This window comes from Synchiropus splendidus, chromosome 17 (genome assembly GCF_027744825.2).
Source record: "Synchiropus splendidus isolate RoL2022-P1 chromosome 17, RoL_Sspl_1.0, whole genome shotgun sequence".
In the NCBI taxonomy this organism is placed as follows: Eukaryota; Metazoa; Chordata; class Actinopteri; order Syngnathiformes; family Callionymidae; genus Synchiropus; species Synchiropus splendidus.
The window spans coordinates 14642586-14664331 of NC_071350.1; the positions used below are offsets into that span (position 1 = coordinate 14642586).

The following is a 21746-nucleotide window of genomic DNA, read 5'->3' on the forward strand; positions in this document are numbered from 1 at the left end:
AGCAGCAGCTCTAAAACCTAGATTAAATTCATTTGATTTCTGCGTGACCTTAAGCGACGGTGTAAAACATGAACTACTCAGAGACCTCAGCGTCTACTTTTTAATTGAATCAATGATAATCTTTTCTAATCTCTCCACTTTATTAGGATTGTGCAAATCTCCATTGAGGACAGACGCTTTTACAGAAACAAAGGAACCTAGCTGCACTGAAAATAGTTTGTATTTGTTTGCCACTGGGTCTATTTTAATGTCATTTTACTCATTCATTCTACAAAAAAAATATACCTCAATCCTTCCTCAGTCAGATTTTTTTTTTCAAAATGTGCCCTTGAATTCTGTAGTTATCTGCTCAGTAACATTTTAGAAATTCAGTCTTCTTGGGGTCACATGACCTCTGCTTCACACCTGGAGTTAATATATAATTGATGACACCCTTAACCTAATTACATCATCACATGTTCGGCAGGTTTTTTTCCCCGCCTGACAACTAAACTAGTATGTTTAGTGACAAGTACTTTGGTGGGAAACTTTATTCAGAGTGTGCTCCACATCTCCAAAACTTGTTAAAGACAGAACTGGTGTCATCACCTGAAACACTGTCTCGGCCCAGAACCGTGAGACCAGTGGCTAGCGGTTACTTATTAACATGCTGGGTTCACCAAAACAGGGAGTGAGCTAAATAAAGACCATACTGTACATAAGTTTGTGGCTTTAAGATACCGGGGTTCACCTCTCCTCCATCTAATTCATAGGGGAAAATTGGAACCGCTATGAGTCTCTGTTTCCCTGGACCACCTCTCCAACTGATCCCAAAACTGGCAACTTCTTCTGCATAATGAGCAGAACTCTGTAGCCCACCTTTGTTTCTGGTGCATAGTGGCGGCTTTCAGGTTGAAAGATCAACAAGGCATCATTGTTTTCAAAAATCAAAGTTTTCACTTAGATTTAAGATTAGATCTATAGATTGTAATAATAGTCGTTTCAGGACATTAGTCATCACTACACCCATGAGGCAGCACGAACATACAAGTCACGTGACAGAAAAACACTTCATTGTTGGGTCCAGACCCAAGTGTTCCTATTTCTGTCCGTGAAGCAACAAAGATTTGTGAGAGTCAATAAATATGAGTCCGTTTTTCAAGCTTTTTTTTTTTTTTTTTCATTTAAAGTGAGCACAGAAGTCACTGCATTAGCACATGACCGACCCATGTGGTGTCACTGACTCATGTGGATCATGTCGATGAATTGTTGCAGATATTGACAGGCAGTACATCAATGATGGGGTGAACTCTGACAGATTCATTTACACACAATAAGTGTATGACAGTTGGGAGTGAATTGCTATTACATTTGTATTTCACCAAAGTGACTTGAAAGGATTAAAGATTCTCAACTTCTCAAGTCATGTTATTACTGTTGTAAGTTTTTAAATCATGATTCAAGTCAACTACTTTAACCTTTCAGTGAGTATGGCACCTGTGCCCTTAAAAATTTTTCTAGCTGAAGGACACTCGGGGTCAACCTCTTAAGTCTGCGAGAGACACCCTGGAAAGGCTGGCAGTCATGTTGTTTTTCGCATCAATAGCTTTCTCTCACGACAGGCACGAATCATCCTCCATACACTGACCACTGCCTCCCTCCCCCTCCGCTTCTCAGAGTGCTGTTCATCCTCCAGCTCATTCGACCACCTCCTTCCTCTCATCTCCCTCCCCCCCTCCAGTCCTCCCACAGGTCCGCTTTAACGTGATGGTCACTCTCCTTCCCCTCTGTCTCCCCCATCCCCTCGCAGTCCAGACGCTCTCTCTGTTCCCATCTGTTGGACGCTCAATCCTTTGAACGATCAATATTTCAGGATCAATATTCAGCTGAAGGATGAAGTTTCCCTGCGCGAGACGGACACTTCCTCACTTCCTCCTTCTCTTCCTTCTCCCAGGTAGGAAAATGCGACACAACTTCTACATTCAAATTCTTAGTTTGACCAAATGGTTACAAGAAACATAATGACTCTGATGTTTGTTTTATGAGGTAACCTGAACGGGTCATTTTCATTTTCCTAAATTTACCATGTTACATTGCCAGAGACCCTTTGTATTACTCTTTTCTTTTTTTTTTCTTTATTTTGACATTTAAATCTTCACATTATAAGTCAAACCGATCTGCATTGAACAGAGGAATCTTGATGTGTCTTGCATCTGAGCACCAGTGGTGAATCTGGGATTAACCTCATGACATTTAATTTGCTGGATTATAATTCCACTGGCTCTGAAATCACTTGAGAGCGCAACCTTTCTCGTGCAAAAATCTCGTCAACATAAAAATAACTGCTGCACTGTACACGGCAGATTGATTAAACTTTAAAAATGATTCCTTGTGTGTGGGATGCCGGATCAGTGAGAGACACTCACTCGCACGTGTCAACTCTCCTCAGCTCGTGTTGCTGGTGTGTTGTCGAGATCAGAATCACAGCATCAGAACATCACATCCTGCGAACTTTGGTTCGTTCCTACCTCAAGCCTCACTTCCATTTTAGTACAAAAGCTGCCAAGACTCGGATTCCGGTCGACACAACGGCCATTTATCATCCCAAGGTCTCTGGACAACTGAACTCACTCACTTCCTTTTATGTTCATCAGACACCATGTTGCAACATCATCTAACTACTTCATCATCCCCTTTCAGCATCTTCCCAAATTCCATCTTCAATAAGCACCATCATCATCATTATTCATCTCACGTTTGTTTGACATGTTTTGCTTTGACTGGAAAAGCAGATTCATTGGATGTGAGACATGACTTTTTTTTGACGGGAGACGCTCCAAATATTGTCGATTGTTTTCATTTGAGTTTGTCTTCAAACCATCAGCAGTGTCAAACAGCAGTGATCCCAAACATCTGTTGTGATACATCCATCCATTCAATCCTCAACAGAGACATTAAGCATCATTAAAAGAAGTAAAGTCCTACAAAATTGCATCTATTGTTGCGCGAGGTAAAGTCCACTGGGGGCAGCAGTGGTCATTGCAACCATGATACCCAGTAAGCAACTTCTGGTCTTCTCTTCCCAGGATGCTTTGGAGCTCACGGTCGCTTTGCTCAGAAGCTGCTGACCGACTTGTTCGCCAACTACACCAACGCACTGCGGCCTGTGGCGGACACGGAACACATCATCAACGTGACACTGCAGATCACTTTGTCACAGATCATCGACATGGACGAGCGCAACCAGATCCTCACCACCTACCTCTGGGTGCGTCAGATGTGGATGGACGCCTTCCTCACCTGGAAGAAGGAAGACTACGACGGCCTCGATACCATCCGCATCCCCAGCAGCTATGTGTGGAGGCCTGACATCGTTCTGTACAACAGGTGAGAGGCGTCCGCATCAGACATGGCTGTCAAGTCCTGGTTCTGTGGTCATGATCACTAACTATGGGGAAATTCAAATAGGAAAAACAGTAAAAAATAGAAAAAATATATAGGTTTTGTGACCATGTCGATCTCTTTGTTCCGCATGTAACAAGCCAGTCCAACACACAACATTGACACACGTTTGTATTTCTAACCTTGTGGGAACATTGGCTCAACCTCGCGGGGTCCAGCCAAATGTTCCCAAAGTGTCATACAGTCTTCACAAGAACAGTGTTTTGCCAAGAATTGGTCCCCACAAAGTTGCTTCGATTGATTCTTCTGGGATGGACACCTCCTCTCCAGCTCCATTTCTCCTGTTCCTATGAGGTTCTCCATGAGGACGTCTTGCTGTTTGTTTCTGGTGCCTCAGGGTGGGCTTCCCATAAAAGCTGCAATCCAGTGAAACAATGTGTAACCAATATATTAGCTTGTATCTATTCAAATATGAAATAAGCTAAATATTGCTGATACTCAATTACAACAGTTATGCCACACAAACAATAGGCGAAATTTACCACAACCATACATGGTGAAGGAGTCTTATTTTAGGATGGAGAGAGGCTAGATCTGATCCCGAATACGAGCAAAGCCTTGGCTGTAGGACGACTGTTGCAATTCCTTCAGTTTCAAAGAAAAAAAATCCTCTCTCAACAGTGCAGATGACGGGTTTTCCAGTTCCATGGAGACAAACGTGGTTCTCAGGAGCGACGGGCAGGTGATGTGGGATCAGCCAGCCATCACCAAAAGCTCTTGTTCTGTGGACGTGGCCTTCTTCCCTTTCGACCTACAGCAGTGCCTCTTCACCTTTGGCTCCTGGACTCACAATGGGAATCAGATGGATCTGGTGAATGCCCTGGACACCGCAGACCTGGCAGACTTTGTCCCAAATGTGGAGTGGGAGGTAACTCGGCTCTCTTTCCATGAAACAAATTCATCAAGGGTCTACTAAATCCTCCCTCTCCATGCAGGTCCTCGGAATGCCAGCGAAGAAGAATGTGATCCTGTACGGTTGCTGCTCAGATCCTTACCCGGACATCACGTTCACGCTGCATCTGAAGAGACGGGCTTCCTTCTACATCTTTAACCTCTTGATCCCCTGCATGATGATCTCCTTCCTGGCACCGCTGGGCTTCTACCTCCCAGCTGACTCTGGAGAGAAGGTGTCACTGGGAGTCACAGTGCTGCTGGCGCTCACTGTGTTTCAGCTGCTGGTGGCCGAGAGTATGCCACCGTCTGAGAGCGTCCCACTGATAGGTAGGTCATTGTCACACATTTGTGTCTAGATCTGTTGCTGACCTCAAAATAGGGCCAACAAAACCTGCACATGGAGATAACTCTGCCAAGGTGGACATTAGAGTTCAACTAACTCCTTGTGACAGCATGATGGAACATTCATCCGACTCAGTCAACAATATCCATCACCCCATTTCTGTTTAGCTTAGCCAAGCTCAGAGGTCATCGCTCTTCCCGGAACATTCCTTCATTTATTACTGAGGAATGCTGAGGCATTTTAAGGACAACAAAGAGACATACTCCCTCCAGAGTGTCCTAAGTCTGCTCCCACTGATCCCCAAATCTTTGAGGTGTTCAAGAGCCAGACTTCATCAGGGAGCAACAGGCCTCAGCTTCCAGATTCACCACACCCTTTGGAAAAAAAAACACTGTATATCCAGCATGTTATTTTACCTATCAAACAAAGCTTGTGATCATTGGTCTGGGTTTGCATGTAGACAAGACATTCCACCCTCAAACTGAAAGGATCCTCAGGTGCAGAATACACGTGATACCAAGATCATCACCTTTCAGCAGAGCTTGATCTTAGGGTACGTTGGATGTCTACCTTTATTTTATTGAGAAGACACACAATTTTCCCGACATCTAAGATCACAACTAAATTGTCACTTCTAAAGTCACGTTTGTTGACCCTCAGTTGTGTTCACTGACCGCTGGTCAGATCAGATCAGATCAGATCAGATCAGGTCAGATCAGATCAAATATAATCTACATTACATAGTGTAAAAGGGAAAGGAAATAAAGTCTGAAGGTGTTTTTGTTTCCGTGCGAGAAATGCTTCAAGCAAAACAAATTCAATGAGCTGCTTTGAGTTTTTACAGGTAGTGGTGTTGTAATATGATTGACTTGACCTGGCTCAGTTGTTGAGTTCAAATCTCCTTGCATGACCAGAACAAAGTGAGTTCATAACAGTTTGCAGGTACATTTGTTCTTTACTATTCCAATTCCCAGCAAAACTTGTCAAGCAACATATTTTTAACTCTCAATGGGGAGTGTTCAAAAAAAGAAAATCAAATTAATAACTGTTATTGCTAATGTAAAAATTGTATTTTAGAGTCAGAAATATAAGAAATCTGAAAGCTACTTTTTTCTTTAAGTTGTCACTATAATTACAATATTTCATTAACACGATGTATCGAGGAGGCATGCTACCGACTGCCAGTCAAAGACGTAAAAGCATGACAAAATGGAATGAGGATGTGCGAGGTTGCTATAAAAGCAGAACACAGGAAAGCATACGGACGTCGGGTCGAGGGATTTGATATCGGTCCCTCGTCTTCTGAGGATAGCCATAAAAGATCGAGCCAACGGGTCGAGACAAAAAAACTTGATCTGAAGAAGTGAGAAAGAGAATTTCTGCCTGAAGGGTAAGTTTTCTAAACATTATTCTCTTCAAATAGACATATTTCAATAGCACTAAATAGTCGTGATCTCATGAGTAACACAATTTTTTTGTGTTGGATCGGCAGTTCCAGAGATGGCTGACTTGAGGGAAGTCACAGATCAGTTCAAGTGTCCTGTGTGTCAGAAACTGTTTGAAAAACCAGTGGCCATTCCGTGTGGACACAACTTTTGCCAAGTGTGCATCTCATTCCACTGGGATGCCAACAAGACCTGCGATTGCCCAGTGTGCAGGGAAGTTTTCACCCCGCGACCTGAGCTGCGGGTCAACCAACTGATCTTTGCGATGGTGAAAGCCTTCCAAGTACGACGAACAGGATCTGAGAACTACTGTAATGTTGAGTCGCCGGATGTCAACGTGGCGAAACCCAGAGTGAACTGTAATGAGTGCGGAGATCAACAGGCAGTCAAGACATGCCTGGTATGCACTCTGTCATACTGCAACACTCACCTGCGGCCTCACGTGACAATACCAGGCCTGCAGACGCACCAGCTGGTCGAGCCAAGGGAAAACATGTCGACACATAAGTGCTCCAAACACAAGAAGCTGCTGGAGTTGTTCTGCCGGACTGACCAGATAAGTGTGTGCAGCAAGTGCTTCGTCGAGGACCACCAGTTTCACGAGACCGTGCCCATGAGAATCGAGTACGAAGCCAAAAAGGCGGAGGTCGCCACGGTCTGCCAGCAATTCCAGGAGCAGATTGTGAGCAGACAGCAGAAGATGAATCAGTTGAAACTCACACAGAAGCGAAACGATGAGGAGGCAAAGCGGGAGAAGGATGCCGGGATGGCGGTCCTCACTGGCCTGAAGACCTTGGTCAGCGACAGCACGACCAGACTCATCGACACCATTGAAACGAAACGCAACACCACTGACAATCAAGTGCGAGGTTTCATAGACGAGCTCCAGAGGGAACTGTCTGATCTCCAGGGGAGGAAATCTGAGTTGGACTACCTCAACACAACCAATGACCCAGCCCTGTTTCTAAAGCGCTTCCATATTCTGAATGCTGACACGCCGTCCAAAGACTGGAGCCAGGTGTCCGTCTCCACGCCGACGTACAACGGCACTGCTGCCAAAACGATCGCATCACTGGAGGAAAAGATCAGCCTCAAGACAAAACAGATCCGTGATTCTCAGCTGAAACATCTTCAGCAGGTGATGGTGAACATCACCCTGGATCCGGAGACCGCGAACCCCTGGCTTATCATCACCAACAACAGGAAGAGAGTCAGCTGCGGTACTACTTTCCAGAGTGTCTCAGACAACCCCAAAAGGTTCACTTTTTACGCCAGTGTGCTCGCACAAGAGAGCTTCACCTCCGGGCAGTTTTACTTTGAGGTGATCGTTGCAGGGAAGACCAAGTGGGACATAGGCGTGGCCAGGGAATCCATTGACAGGAATAGACCAGTAGCGCTGAATCCTGATAACGGATACTGGGTCGTGTCCATGAGAAAAGGCAAAGAATATCGGGCCGCAGGTGACCCTCCCATTCGACTCTCACTGCCTTCGAAAGTGCAAAAACTGGGCATTTATGTGAACTGCGACACCAATCTGGTCTCCTTTTACCATACTGACGCCGCCATTCTCATACACACGTTCTCTGGTTGCTCATTCACTGGGAGGATTTACCCATTCTTCAACCCCTGCAACACCGACCACAACAACAGCGCCCCCATCATCATCACGTCTCCGAAGTCATCATGATGAGACACATCCGAAGCAGGGGTTCTGTCAAAGAATAACAATCGACTCTGGCCACCCCGAATGTCTTGCAATTTGTTGTCTGTGCTGGGATTTAAAAACTGCAGTGAAATGTATTGTTGTTGGATTAGAGATCACATTATTGTGCTTAGGTTGTCTTGGTAAATTTGATGCTCTGATGAAAGGGAAAATGAAATGAAATAAAAATACTAAAATAAAAATCATTGGCCTTCTACTTTTTCTGGTTTAGTTATGAGAAATGTAGAGAGTTTACAGTCCACAGCTGAAATGATTTGGAGAAGATGCATGGAGAGCACAATGGACGCTAAATTCAGAGCCGCATATGTTTGCATTGTTATTTCCACTAAGCTAAACAGCTGCTGCAGTATCAGCACTAGTCTCAAGTCTACCACTTCTGTTGTTGTGATGTGAGGATATTACATGCTGACGATAGGCCAAAGTGAGGAGACCATATGGATCATTACTGTCTCATTCTACACACTATAGATCTATGCTGATGTGAGAATGACATGTGCTCTAACATGGCATCTTTTGAAACCTTTATAAACACCTGATGAAAACACTCAGAGTTGTTACTGTTATGGAACAATCTGAGTGAATGAATGTCAATGATTTAACAGTAAACTCCGGTTCCATTTGACCCAATAAAATCAATAAGACGTATTTTGGTGCAGTTAAATTGTGTAAAAATGACTGTGGTGATGACATAAAATATATAACAAATATATAAATTTATTATGATGTGATATTTTTTGCCATATCGCCCATGCTAGTTAGCATGGACGCAGGCTTCAAGTGTTCAAGTGTATGGACTTTGGTCTTTGAACTACAGCTGCAAGAACTTTTTGTTGTTGTTTATTTCAATGATTTTATGTCATTTAGATTTTAATATTCTTCATAATGGCATATGATTTTGATACACTCTCATGTTCAATGTAAATATTGAATCGGAAAATTGCCCACATTTTTGATCCGCTCCCTAGCCTTTATTTTCTTTTTTTTTTTTTTTATACTATAAGGTGGCTTTAAAAGGAAACCATAACAACTCAATGCATCTTACATAGAACAAATTTACTCAAAATATTCTGCTATTTCTGTTTAATTCGGATTACCATATTTCAAAACAGATGTTTGTGGAACAAACAAATGAGGCATGCAGTGCTAGTGTTCATATTTGGGGTGTAATAAAGATATTTAATGCCATATTTCTGTCCGCCCACAGGAAAGTACTACATCGCCACGATGACGATGGTCACCGCATCAACAGCTCTCACTATCTTCATCATGAACATACATCACTGTGGGCCCGAGGCTCGGCCGGTGCCTCAGTGGGCCGAGCGCTTTATCCTGCGCTACCTGGCCAGGATCTGCTTTGTCTACGAGGTCGGCGACAACTGCCTCACTGGGTGTACAGCCTCGCAAGAGGAGCCCTCACTGCAGTCTGAGAACACCACTGCTAACTTTGAGAAAGGTACCAACTGGGATGTGAACGGGAAGGCCGGTGGAGGAGGAACAGGGATTGAAGGAGGGGACCATGGAAAGACGGACACTCTCTTTGTGACCATTAACCAGTTGGAGGAGAAAAAGGGAAACGGAAGTGGTCATGAAGCTAAAGATCAAGAGTCCAACAGCTCCCACAAAGGTGGGGGAAAAGAATCTGTAAAGCAGACGTCATCTGAAGAAGAAGAAGAGGTGGAGAAACCCAACAAGCCCCCGGTGAGTGCACGATGTAGCTGCAATAACAGAGAACTCTTCCAGAACGTGGCATACATCACTGGCTCCTATCAGGAGCAACGTGCTGCCCAACTACGAATCGGAGAGTGGAGGAAGGTGGCCAAGGTGATGGACCGCTTTTTCATGTGGCTCTTCTTCATCATGGTCTTCATCATGAGCATCCTCATCCTCGGAAAAGCCATTTAAAGAAGCAACAAAACGTGTTTTTTCTACTTTAACATGCCACACAGCATGCTCACCACTTGTTTAAGTTCCTTATTTGGAGCTGAAAATTCACTTTTTTAAATATAATAACATCGAAATGAAGGGAAACAAAAGACAGAATGAAATGTGACTTTGTATTGTTTGCTGCACCAAAAAGCCAAACGATTTTTTTAAATTTCTTAAGTTTGTTTCACCTTTTATGTGTCACAGTATTTGTCATAAATGCAATTAATAAACAGTTACTCTCATAATAACAATGAGTGTTTATTGTAATAATCTTTGTTTCTCATGCTGTGAGGTCAGTTTCCTTCACCATTTGATTCCGTTTCCGTTTACTTTGTGTTGACGCTGCAGTTTTAGAAGCGACCAACAGAGGCCAACATATCTTCAAATGTATCTTGAAAAACTGCTTTTTAGAGACGATCTACTGAAAAGTGTTGATCCAAGGGTCATTTTAAAACGTTCCCGCAGGACCAGACTTGCTGAGGTGAACATTTAAGTGATGTTCCTTTAAGTTCATTCATGAGTACCTGAGCAGGAATGTACAACCAAAGGTTTCCTCGTTTAGATTTTTGTGGTTTTCAATGAAGTCATCTGCACTTGATTAAAATAGTGAGTGAGATGTTTGAAAAACATTTGAATCTCAGTCTCAGATAACATATTTTTGTCAGAGACTGCGGTCCCGAAACAAGGGCCGCAAATGGCCCCCGGGCCTGACTTTGGAAATCTTTACTTTCCACAGCCAGTGGCCAGAAAAGTTGTTGATCTAAACACAAAACAAATATTGTGGCAGCACAAAAGTTAACTTTCCTTGCAACAACAGTTGTGGTCGTCCTCTGACGTTTCCTCTGTTGTTAAGACACTGGTGTTGACGATCATTAGCTGAATCTAAACAAACTGCTTCATTTGTAATTAATCCTCAGAGAGAGTCAATGTAAATGTTTGGCTAATGAACCCCGGGGCGCCTCATCATCATCTCTGCATGGACCTCCAGGAATCAGCCTCAGGAGCATGCGGGACAAAACATTATGTCCCTCTGGAGGCACCCACACAAAGACATCAACTTCTACTCAACGTTTCTGAGCAAAACTGAACCAGACTTTTATCTCATGCTGTCCAGAAGTGTCACGCACTGGAATAAACTGGATCCATTGTTGGGCTCTTCATGCGTTCCAACGAACACTGTTCTGCTGTGACTGGATACACAAGTCCCTTGTGGTGAATTAGCACAATGACCGCCAGACCAAGTTTGACTCTCGAGAGAAGTGTCCACTCGTCCCTGAACAGATCACCGATTGAATTAAACCTAAGTCTCAACTGATTCCGGTGAGTGAGTTAGGTCATGGCCCGTTCAATTGAGCCGTTGACATATTCAATGACAAAGTCAATGAGGAAAATGTAGGAGACTCTATAGCGCTGTTGCGAACAAGTTGGTCAGCTCAGTCTCTTGGTCGAACCTGCATCACCTCTGTGTCTCTATGGAGGAGCTGGAGGAGGTTTCTGGGGAAAGGACGTTGTGCCATCTTCACGTTGGCACTTACTGTGGTGATAGATGGCTGGCACCTTCTGTCAGTGCCAGCACCCTTGAATTAACTTTCACTCATGACACTGACCCACTTGCTCTATCGTATCTCTTCTCTGGAACTGGTGTGTACTACTGGTCACTACAAGAAACAGCCGACTTACGATCTGCTCGACCCACGTCCACCCGTACTTACGACCATGGCAAGCAGATCCTTTTTGTTTTGTTTTTTAATTAAAAAAAAAATAATAATAATAAAATATATATATATATATATATATATAAAAAATTATATATATATATATATATATATATATATATATATATATATATATATATATATATATATATATTGTATTTTTTTTTTATTTTTTTATTTTTTTACATATATTTGGGAGAGAAGGGGCAATGGTACTGACCATTGCAAACCGATGGCATCTTCAAAGAGCTGGAATCTTGGGGGAGGTGACCATAATGGTGGAAAGGTCTCCTATTTTTCTCGCTTTTCTTGATTGATTGATAAAGTTAGTATCAAAAATCATCTGAATCTGATCTGAATCGACGTCACTCTACATGTTGAAAAAAATGTTACTGCAGGGCCCCAGTCATCGTGCGTCACACTTGCTTTATAATGCTGGCACCGCTAGTCAATAGTCTTGTCTCCTCCTCACCTTGAAGGGCAGAGACCTCAGACCTCAGAGAGTTTAGTTCAGAAGCTCTGTTATGACTGAACGCTTCTGACCACGCATTGCGTGACTGGATCTGATTCGGATTCTGATGGAGAACTTTTCTTCTCCTCTCCAGCAGCCTGTTACCTTGAAGCTCGAAGGCTTCCTGGTCCCACCCGGATCGGCTCCCCTGCTTTTCTCTCTGGTGACTCTCAACTACCTTTTGGTGGTGCTCGGCAACGGCATGGTGGTTTGTGTCATAGCTGTAGACAACCAGCTGCACAGACCCATGTTCATCATGGTCTGCCACCTGGCCCTGTGCGACCTTCTCGGAGCGACCGCCGTGCTGCCGCGCCTCATGGTCCACTTCCTGACCGGTCAGCAATGGGTTGGGTATGCGGCCGCCATCATGCAGGCGCTTGCTGTTCACACATACGGTGCTGCTGTGCAGACGATTCTGGCAGTGATGTCATACGACAGGTTTGGTTCGGGAGGATGACTTTTATTTGTTTGTTTGTCGTGACGCTGCACAGGTTGAGAAAACACTCAAAGTCACTTGCTCCACAAGTCAAAATAAACCTGTTGCTTTGCAGAACTCATATAAATCAAATACTTTATTACATTGTGAAATGTCGTGAACCTCGGCCAAAGCACAATTGTTAGTCAATTGCTTAGTCAAAAGTCCTGCAGAAAATCCCTTTCAATTTGTGAACATATTCAGCTATTGACACTCATAGCATGTTATTTGCAAAAACAATTTGCAGAAAATGTATCTGTTTAAAAATATCTCCAGAAACATAACAGGATTTAAAATAACTGTTTCAATTTGATCACAATCATAAACAACGTGTTTTTGAGACTATCTTTCTGGTCACTGTTAGTCATGAAGGAAAAAAGGAACATCTGAACTTCTATATTTTATATTCTTCTATATTATTACTGTATTATTCTAGTTCTGTAGTGAAGGTGTGTAGTCAAGTTAAAGGTGCAGCAGGTTTGAAAACAACTCGAAGTTCATTTCACCAGTGTCTTTGCTGCACCAGCTGTATAGATAAATATATATAGATCAGTACAGATAAACAGTGTAGAGAAAGACGGAGTCAGTGTCATCTCCTCACATTGCTAAAACGCTGCATTATACAATGTTAAAAGGCAATACATAAGCCAGTAAGTGAAATAGAACAAATTTACTTTGTCACATCTTTCATTTGAAATACTACATATTTGCTGATTTAAGCATTTAAAATAACACACATAAAATATTTCTGTCATACTATGTCACATCAAATATTATCATTAAGGTGTATTAATGTGGTGGGTTTTTTTTTTCAAAACATATGCAGTTGAGAACCTAAGAGAAAAAAATGTTTTCTTGTAGTGACTGAATGAATTTTGGGTCATCTAATTATCTCACCTATAAAAAAATATAGTGAATTATATTTTCTAATAGAAAGAAAACTTTAAACAATAGTATAAAGTTGGTCAGAATTTTACTTTTTTTTACATTACTTACATTACATTGCATTATTTTAAATTGATTCAGTTTTTATTTTAGCAATGATAATAATGATATTATGAAAATTAATATATCAATCCATGTTCAGTTAAAGTGTAGAAAAAAATCAAACAAGGGACAAATATGTTTTAGAATTTTGTTTATTGTGGATAACGCTCATGTGTTCAGCAGCTCAATGTCATTTCAGATAACATTGAATGTTTATATTGATAGTTGAGCTACAGTGTAGTTTTCCTGTGTCCTCAGATACGTTGCAGTGTGCAACCCACTGCGGTACCAGGCCATCATGACATCATCCCGGCTCCACGGCCTGTGCGCCCTGGCCTGGCTCGTGGCACTCTTCTGCATCGCTCCACTTTTCATTCTCCACATCAGTGTCCCTCTCTGTGGCGATGTGGTCAGGCATGTGTACTTCAGCAATCGCAGTATCCTGCAGCTGGCCTGCCGGCCCACTCCGACCAACAACATCTACGGTGAGAACGACAAGTCCGCGACGTCCGTCACATAGTGCGTTTGATTCAAAGGGATGATTGACAGGTCTGTCGATGACGTACATGCTGAGCTCCAGTGTTTTCCTCATCATCGCCTTCTCCTACGTCAAGATCCTGCAGACCTCAGTTTCCCGCCAGAGAGTGGAAGGCAGAATCCCAAGAAAAGCCCTTCAGACCTGCATGATGCATCTAGCTGCGTACGTGGTCTATGAAATCGCCTCGGTCGTGATCATCTTGTCGCTGCGCTTTCCTTCAGTGTCGCAGAACGCCAGGAAGTTTTTCAGCATCCTTTTTGTTGTCCTGCCCACGACTGCTAACCCCGTCATCTACGGGCTGGTCAGCCGGGAGCTGCGCACCAGCATCATCAAGCGCATCAGGCCTCACTTTTCTGGCTGAGCCATGTAATGATCAGCACATTATCATGTCATTAAACATGTATGATCTCTGAAGACATGATGTGTCTCTTGCCCTGGGATTCTGTTGCTCCCAAAAATATTGTAGAGCCTTTCGGAAGGTTTGAGAACATTGAGACTTTTGGATGCTGTGTGAATATGTCTTAAAACCTCCTTGTTCACTCGTATAAGACTGGACTCTGTCAGTGTTGACTCATCCTGGTTGTCTCCAGTCTCAATATCCCTCAGAATGACCTGAAGGGTCACTTCACTCCTTCATCTATTCATTCTCCCATAAAATGTACATTTTAGAAATGGAAAAGAATGTTGTGAGACCAAATAAAATGTTATGAGAGCAAAAATTTGAATTTAATTTAACTACTATATACTCATCATAAATGCACTGAACGGGAAAAGAAGTTTTCAAACATAATTTTTTTACAGAAAATATATATTAATTCAATAAAAAAGTTTATTTATTTCATGGTCTTGGGCGGAGTCAAATCTAAATTGACCAACTAGAAAGTCACAGACATTACTGACAGGATGAGTAAGATGATTTTTTTTATTTATTGATTTTTTGAAAATGGTCATAAAAGTGGAAATTCTGTGAGGTAACCAAATTTTTCATTCAGTTATTCATGAATTTTATTGCACATATCACATTTATTTAATATTATATTCTCATCATCAACAAATATTCCTTAGCCGGTGCAATACTTGTGTCAAGTTCTTTTCTCAACAACTGTCCATCACTTTTTTCCTTTGAAAGAGCACAGAGATCTTATGTCGCAGCTCTTTGCACTGCAGCCCGTATATGATGGGGTCCAGTGCTGGCGGGACCACGAAAAACATGACAGACGCCACCTTGCCACTGTCGGCCCACTGCGGCTTGCGGTGCATGATCATGGGTGTGAAGGAGGACACCAGCATGATGAGGTAGACAGCCAGGTGGGTGGCACAGGTCTTCAGCGCGCGGCTGTTCACCACCTTGTTTCTGCTGCTCAGACAAGTCACCAAGATCCGCAGGTACGTGAGCGCCACGCAGCCGAGCGAGGAGCCGAGGATCACCACAGCGCTGCCTAGTCCGTATATGTGGTTCACTAGCAGGTTCTGGCAGGACAGCTTGAAGAGCGACGCGTTGTCGCAGTACGGGTTGACGATGGCCCGCCTGCAGCGCGACAGTCGCAAAGTGAGGCCTAGCAGAATGGCCACAGACACAAACGCTGCCACCCACGCCGCCACCGACAGTTTCACCACCATCCTGCCGGTCATGATGGTCGCGTAGCGAAGAGGGTTGCAGATGGCAACATAGCGGTCGAATGCCATTATCATTAGAACAGCGTGGGAGGTCCCAGCGTGGAAGTGGGCACAAAAAGCCTGAAGCACACAGTCCATGTAGAGCACGTAGCGGTCGGAGAGCGGCGTGAACATGCTGCTGAGTAGTTTGGGTATGACAGTGGTGGCTCCGAACGCATCGTTGATGTTCATGTTGCACAAGAGCAAGTACATCGGGTCGTGGAGGCTCCTGCTCAGGGTGATGAGCAGCACCAGGCCGACGTTGGACAGCAAGATGAAGATGTAGATGATGAGGAGAAGTACGAAGGCAAGGGTAGAGTACTGAGGGGTCACCTTCAATCCCTCCAGCTGCAGGACGTCCATGTTGATGGAAATGTTCTCCATCCTGAGGAAAAATGATTCCACGGAGTCAATTGTGTTGCATGAAAACAGCTGCAACGCTGATGGAGAAAAGCGAACAAACATACTGCATACATATGTTACCCCAGTGCCAAGTTACACACCACATGGGAGAAGGCAAAGTGACACACTCTCCTTCTCACCTTGACTCAACATCAGCAAGATGAGCAATGAGCTAGTGACGCAAGTTACACAAAGAAAACAGAGGTCAAGATTGAACAAAATACATCTTTGAATAGTAATTTCAGTCAAAACCTGACTGCTGATACTGCTGTAGTAACAACCAAACCCCACTGTGCCATTCTAATCTAATCTGCTGTGCAGAATCACTATGGAGACCACGTTTTGTTTCAACCAACAGGAGTATTCAGTTAATTACAAGCATAAAAAAATAATAACTTATATCCTTCAAAGGTGAAACCAGAACACATGACAGTAAAATAGTGGAGAGAAATTGCTGGCGTCATTGGAATTTCTAAACTATAGCACATCAGTACAAGCATTAAAATAAGCCTGGAACATAGGTGACACTTTATTATTGTTATTATTATTATTTTTATTATTATTATTATACATTTTCACCACCACTTAGTCCTGTTGAGGGAGTGCTGTGGGAGGTGTATTATTATTATTATTATTATTATTATTATTATTATTATTGTTATTATTATTATTATTGTTATTGTTATTATTATTATTATTACGAATTTAATTTTGTTTTAGTGAATAAAGAAAATTTATGACCGCTAGAAAGCATAGACTTGAGTAAACAAACTGTTCGTCTCTATACCATTTCAAACTATATTAAAAAGGCAGATTATGTTATATCAGATGTGTTTTATGGTTATGAGTGGTTAGGTAAGAAAAGAGTCACAGAAAATAATAATAATACTAATACTAATAGTAAATAATAACACCTCACACCATTTACCATATTTGTCTTTACTTCACTGTTGTAATCTATGTTTGCTAATTTAGAGTAATAAACAGTAAAAAAAATCTAAAAATAAAATAATAAAAATAATACACCAAATTATCACCCTTGACTCGCCTTCTAAATCATAAGGATGTGCAGTCACATGTCCTCCAGTCTCAAAACTTCAGTGTGCGTGAGCCTTACCTGCTGACATAAGCCTCCTCATGTCAGCCCTGAGCAGGAACATGACGCTCCTTTTGTATCCCACCACTCCATGTTTTGATCAGCGTTTCCAGGCAACTGGCGCTGTGAGTTTGTCAATGGGGTTCAAGACAAGAGACAGGCAATAGTATTTTACCGAGAAACAAAGCAATGTTCAAAGACACGTATTGTACTCATCGGTTGATGATACTTTGTACCAACTCTAACCCTTCGGTAGAAACCTTGCATGGAGAACATGCAATATGACGTGTTGTCCTGTGATTATCTGGACATCTCGAGGCCACTGTGACATCATCAGAACCAGAGAGGAAGTTTTCATTTAATTTTGGACGGTAACGTGTTTTGAAGAGGATGTTCTGCTTGTTCTCTGCAGCATGTGCCCAAAAATATGTTTCATCTATTCACTGTAAACTCTCAAAATCTTACCAAGTTGGTCAAAATATTCACTTGACATTTCAGCAAAATGGATGTCTTTTAAGACAATACAATCTAAAATATGCAGTTTTTTCATGTTCCGTTGGAAGATTATTTCTCTTATTTCATATTAAAACAACTTGATAACTTCAATAAGATTTTGAGTTTTTGCGAACGATGAAGAAATAAAACACTTCCAAGTAAAGAAAACTTCCATCGTATGAGCCGCTATATGCATATCAATAACAGTGGCAGTAAAAGTGAAATAGATCTTTTTAAGTGTTTTCCCAGAGCTCAGAACGAGTCAGTGTTTATTCCTTTAACATTCATTCTTCCTGATGTAAATTCAAACACTGACATCTTACATATACAGCAGTTCACAGTGCTGTTCTCCAACCATCATACACACACACACACACACTTATATCGCTATACTTGCTGGAACAAGGTGTCCCATTGCCATAACACTTTCCCCAGCTTCTCATCCTTAGTCAAGAGTTTCCTCACGCATACACACACAGGTTTATTTTGTTATTTTGTATGGACCTCTCATTGACATAATGATTTCCCTTTAACTTAACTATCCAAAACATACAGCTAACCTTAACTAGGACTTAGCCAGGTTAACTTACACTCCAGTATAATATACTACTTTTGTTGATGACAGAACAAAATGTCCTCACAAAGCCAAATGTCCCCATAAGGAGGTGGCTTTTCAAGACTTGGAACTCACTCACATGGCAAAACATGCTTCCCCACACACTCACTTAAAAATCACCATAAAGAAAGACAAGAAAACAATTTTTCGAATCGTGATTCAAACATCTGCAATATTGATGGTTGAAATTCTTCAACTCAAAAAACACATATTTGAAGTTTCAGACAGAGAAATGTGTGTGTGAGAGAGAAGGGTGTTAGGGGTTACTTGTGTATGTCGCACTAGAAATGGAAGCACCTGTATAGTCTCTCAGCTGACAGGATGTTTCCCTCTGGACATGTGATAAATAAATAATCTTTTGAATCATTGAACATACGTCGACCTGCAACAATAACAGAGACGTGTGTGAGAGATTATATTTGTGGGGGTTTTGTCAAAACATTTAGGGTGCAGGAGCAGTGCCACGGAGCAAGATTATCAATCGAGTAGTAAGGAAGTACAACAGTGTGAACAACTTATCTGACTGAATGTGTTTATTAATTCTAGCACTTCACTTCATGTCGAGCTCTTTCTGCCACACATCAACTTAGACCGGAAAAATCTCCGAACTTCCCCGGACTGGGCTCCGTAAATGATGGGGTTGAGAATGCCAGGAATGATGTGGAACAAGATGGCGCAGAGCTTCCGGGCGTCAGAATACTGCGGGTACCTGTGCAGCGTGATGATGAGAGTCCCACTCAGCAGCATGACCAAGTACACAAAGAGGTGCGTGCTGCACGTCTTCAGCGCTTTGCTGTTCATACTCTGGTTCTTCTTGACCACACATACCGCTGCGATCCTCCCGTAGGTCACGACCATGCTGCCCACAGAGGAGGAGAACAAGAGGACGGTGAAGATGAACCCATAAATGTTATTGATCAGCACGCTCTCGCATGAAAGCTTAAAGAGCGATGCGTTGTCACAGTACGGGTTGCTGATAAGAGTGCGGCACCGGTTGAGCCGGATGGTCAGACCCAAGAGGACCCCGACCAATACGAAAGCCACCCCCCAAGCAGAGACAGTCAGCTTGACCACCATTCTTGAGGTCATGATGGCGGCGTAGCGCAGCGGCTCGCAGACGGCCACGTATCGGTCAAAGGCCATGATGATGAGAACGGAGTGGGAGGCCGTGGCGTACATGTGCGTCGTGAAAGCCTGGATGACGCACTCGTAGTATGAGATGATGCGTTGAGGCGGCGGTAGGAGCAGGTCCACCAGCAGGCGAGGGACCATGATGGAGTTCCCCAGGATGTCGTTGACTGGCAGGCTACAGAAGAGCAGGTACATGGGCTGGTGCATGTTCCTGTCCAGTGCGACTAGCAGCAGGATGCCCAGGTTGGCTGTGAGTATCAGCAAGTAGAACAGCAGAAACGAAACATAGACGGGGACAGTGGACGTGGGTGAGACCACCAGACCTTCCAGCTGGAGGTCCAGGCTGTTAAAGGTGTAGTTCTCCATTCTAAAGTCAGGGGATGAACATGCTGAAATTTATACAGAGACTTTAACCTTCAGGGGATAAATGCTCCAACACGACACTGTTCACATACACAGCGCCATCATCCTGTAACACGGGAACTGCTGCTAGAGTCACTGTCAAACAATGAATCCAATCATTCAAAACAGGGACTCTGCGTGGTCCACGAATGCCCTTGCTGATCACAAAAACTGCTCACCTGTGTGTGTAGGCTCATCTCGAATTAATGGTTTGCATGTTTTTTTTCCCATGAAGAAGCAAATAAAACAATTGTCAAAAGTTCTTGAAAATAAAAAACAATGAAGAAAGTGATGCCGACCCAACAGTAAAAACTGTTCATGAAAGCACCTGTTGAAGCAGTTTTGAAAATTTATAAGAACATTTTATGGTGATACTTTAATTTACACTTTACTCTTATCTTCTTCAGAGATTCAATAAAATTTATTATTGGAATTTATCATTATTGATGTATTATTTATTTATTTACTTATCTTTACGTATATTTTATTTATTTTGTCTTTTGTATGTCTTGTGTTGTTTGATTGCTTGTGATTTCCTTTTTTTTTGTTTTTTGCTGATGTTTTGTGGTGGTCTTTGATATTTGTTGTGCATCTTTAATGTCTTTGATATGTGTCAGTGTCAGTTGAAGACTTTATGGCTCCTTTATTCACTTCCTGTACAGAAGAGGCCACATCATAACTACATTTTGTTCTCACAAAGATGTGATGAGGAATTAACACACTGATGTTTGTGTTTTCTGGAGAGTTTATTGAAACGTGACTGCTTTTCTGTTTTATTTTGAAAGCTAAGCAGATGTTTATACATTCTCCTTCTGTTCTGGGAAAGGTGGGCCCCGAGATCAAAAAGGTTAAGAACCCCTGTTCTATATCGTGTAAAGCTTCTCACAGACACATGATATATTGGTGGAATATATGAAGATGAGGCAGCAATGCACTGCATACACCAACACCTTTGCTGCGCTCACAGTTGGTGCATCCCCACTGCAGTTTAGATGCAAACAGAAGCTGAGAGTTAGTTTTAATAATTTAGTTGTTTCGCTAGCAACACAAACACGTGGTACAACAGGTTAATTACATTAGAAGTCTTTAGGGACAATAAGACCTCAGGTGTGAGGCCACTGGACATCTGTGTGTGTGTGTGTGCGTACATGTATTGATATTCTTTTATAGACCAATCTTTGACAACACAATAATCTTATGAGGACATTTTGCTTCGTGGGGACATTTTGACTCGTCTGAAAACGTCAAAAAAAACTGGATCATTATAGTTGGGTTTCAGTTTGGCTCAGAGTCCTGGTTAAGTTGAGTTATTCTTTTTGGATGGTTAAGTTAAGAGTGAGAGGCTGGGGAAAGCAGTATGGCAATGAGAGGTCCTCACAAAAATAGCAAAGCAAATGTGTGTGTTCTTTAGTCTTTTTTTTTAGAATTTAAATAGGTCAATTTAAATTCTTGCTTTGTCAAATGCAAAATAAATGCAGGATGTTGCATAATTCACCGTCACATTTGTCACTGTTCTCAAATGTACCTGTTGCTCTGAGGTCCCTGTTGTGGCTGCCATGATGAGCCAGGTCTCTGGAGGTGCAGAGATATTTGCTCCTGTCACAGGAGGATTACTGGACAAACACTAACAACATGACTCTCCTGGGATTAATAACCTCTGAGACGGAGCCCTTAATGACAGTCAGCATTAGTTGCTGCGGCAACGAGGGTAACCACAAGGGGGCGAAGGACCCATGACTGCAACCCTCTGAAACAGATGAAAAATATTTTGACAACTGCAAAACAACAAGACTTAAAGTCATAAAACTGATTATGAAACCACAACCATGATTTCAAACTTGTTATTTGAAAGGTTCCGGTTCTTGTCCTTGTGTACTTTAAAACAAATCCTCTGAAGTACAAACGCTGATGTCACTCTGCTGAGCTGAAGCTCTTCTCTGAGGGCCTGTT

General features: G+C 42.5%; 5 protein-coding genes across 5 annotated transcripts; 3 read left to right on the top strand and 2 right to left on the bottom strand.

The window, feature by feature from the left end:
- Positions 1-1742: 1742 nt before the first annotated feature.
- On the top strand, positions 1743-9985 carry LOC128747973 (neuronal acetylcholine receptor subunit alpha-10-like). The gene is made up of 5 exons (XM_053846283.1): positions 1743-1933; positions 3066-3366; positions 4063-4309; positions 4377-4662; positions 9051-9985. The coding sequence occupies exons 1-5, from the start codon at positions 1873-1875 to the stop codon at positions 9746-9748; spliced, it is 1593 nt and encodes a 530-aa protein (XP_053702258.1). The 5' UTR covers positions 1743-1872; the 3' UTR covers positions 9749-9985.
- Positions 5926-7988, top strand: LOC128747972 (E3 ubiquitin-protein ligase TRIM39-like). Its single transcript, XM_053846282.1, has 2 exons — positions 5926-6068; positions 6171-7988. The coding sequence occupies exon 2, from the start codon at positions 6179-6181 to the stop codon at positions 7808-7810; it is 1632 nt and encodes a 543-aa protein (XP_053702257.1). The 5' UTR covers positions 5926-6068; positions 6171-6178; the 3' UTR covers positions 7811-7988.
- Positions 9986-12065: 2080 nt separating the features above from the next.
- LOC128748063 (olfactory receptor 2K2-like) lies at positions 12066-14359 on the top strand. Its single transcript, XM_053846454.1, has 3 exons — positions 12066-12436; positions 13719-13945; positions 14010-14359. Exons 1-3 carry the CDS (start codon positions 12066-12068, stop codon positions 14357-14359), a joined length of 948 nt encoding a protein of 315 aa, XP_053702429.1.
- Positions 14360-15093: 734 nt separating this feature from the next.
- Positions 15094-16038, bottom strand: LOC128748064 (olfactory receptor 52D1-like). The gene has a single exon (XM_053846455.1). The coding sequence runs from the start codon at positions 16036-16038 to the stop codon at positions 15094-15096; it is 945 nt and encodes a 314-aa protein (XP_053702430.1).
- Positions 16039-18818: 2780 nt separating this feature from the next.
- Positions 18819-19760, bottom strand: LOC128748867 (olfactory receptor 5AC1). The gene has a single exon (XM_053847908.1). The coding sequence runs from the start codon at positions 19758-19760 to the stop codon at positions 18819-18821; it is 942 nt and encodes a 313-aa protein (XP_053703883.1).
- Between the last annotated feature and the right edge of the window lie 1986 nt (positions 19761-21746).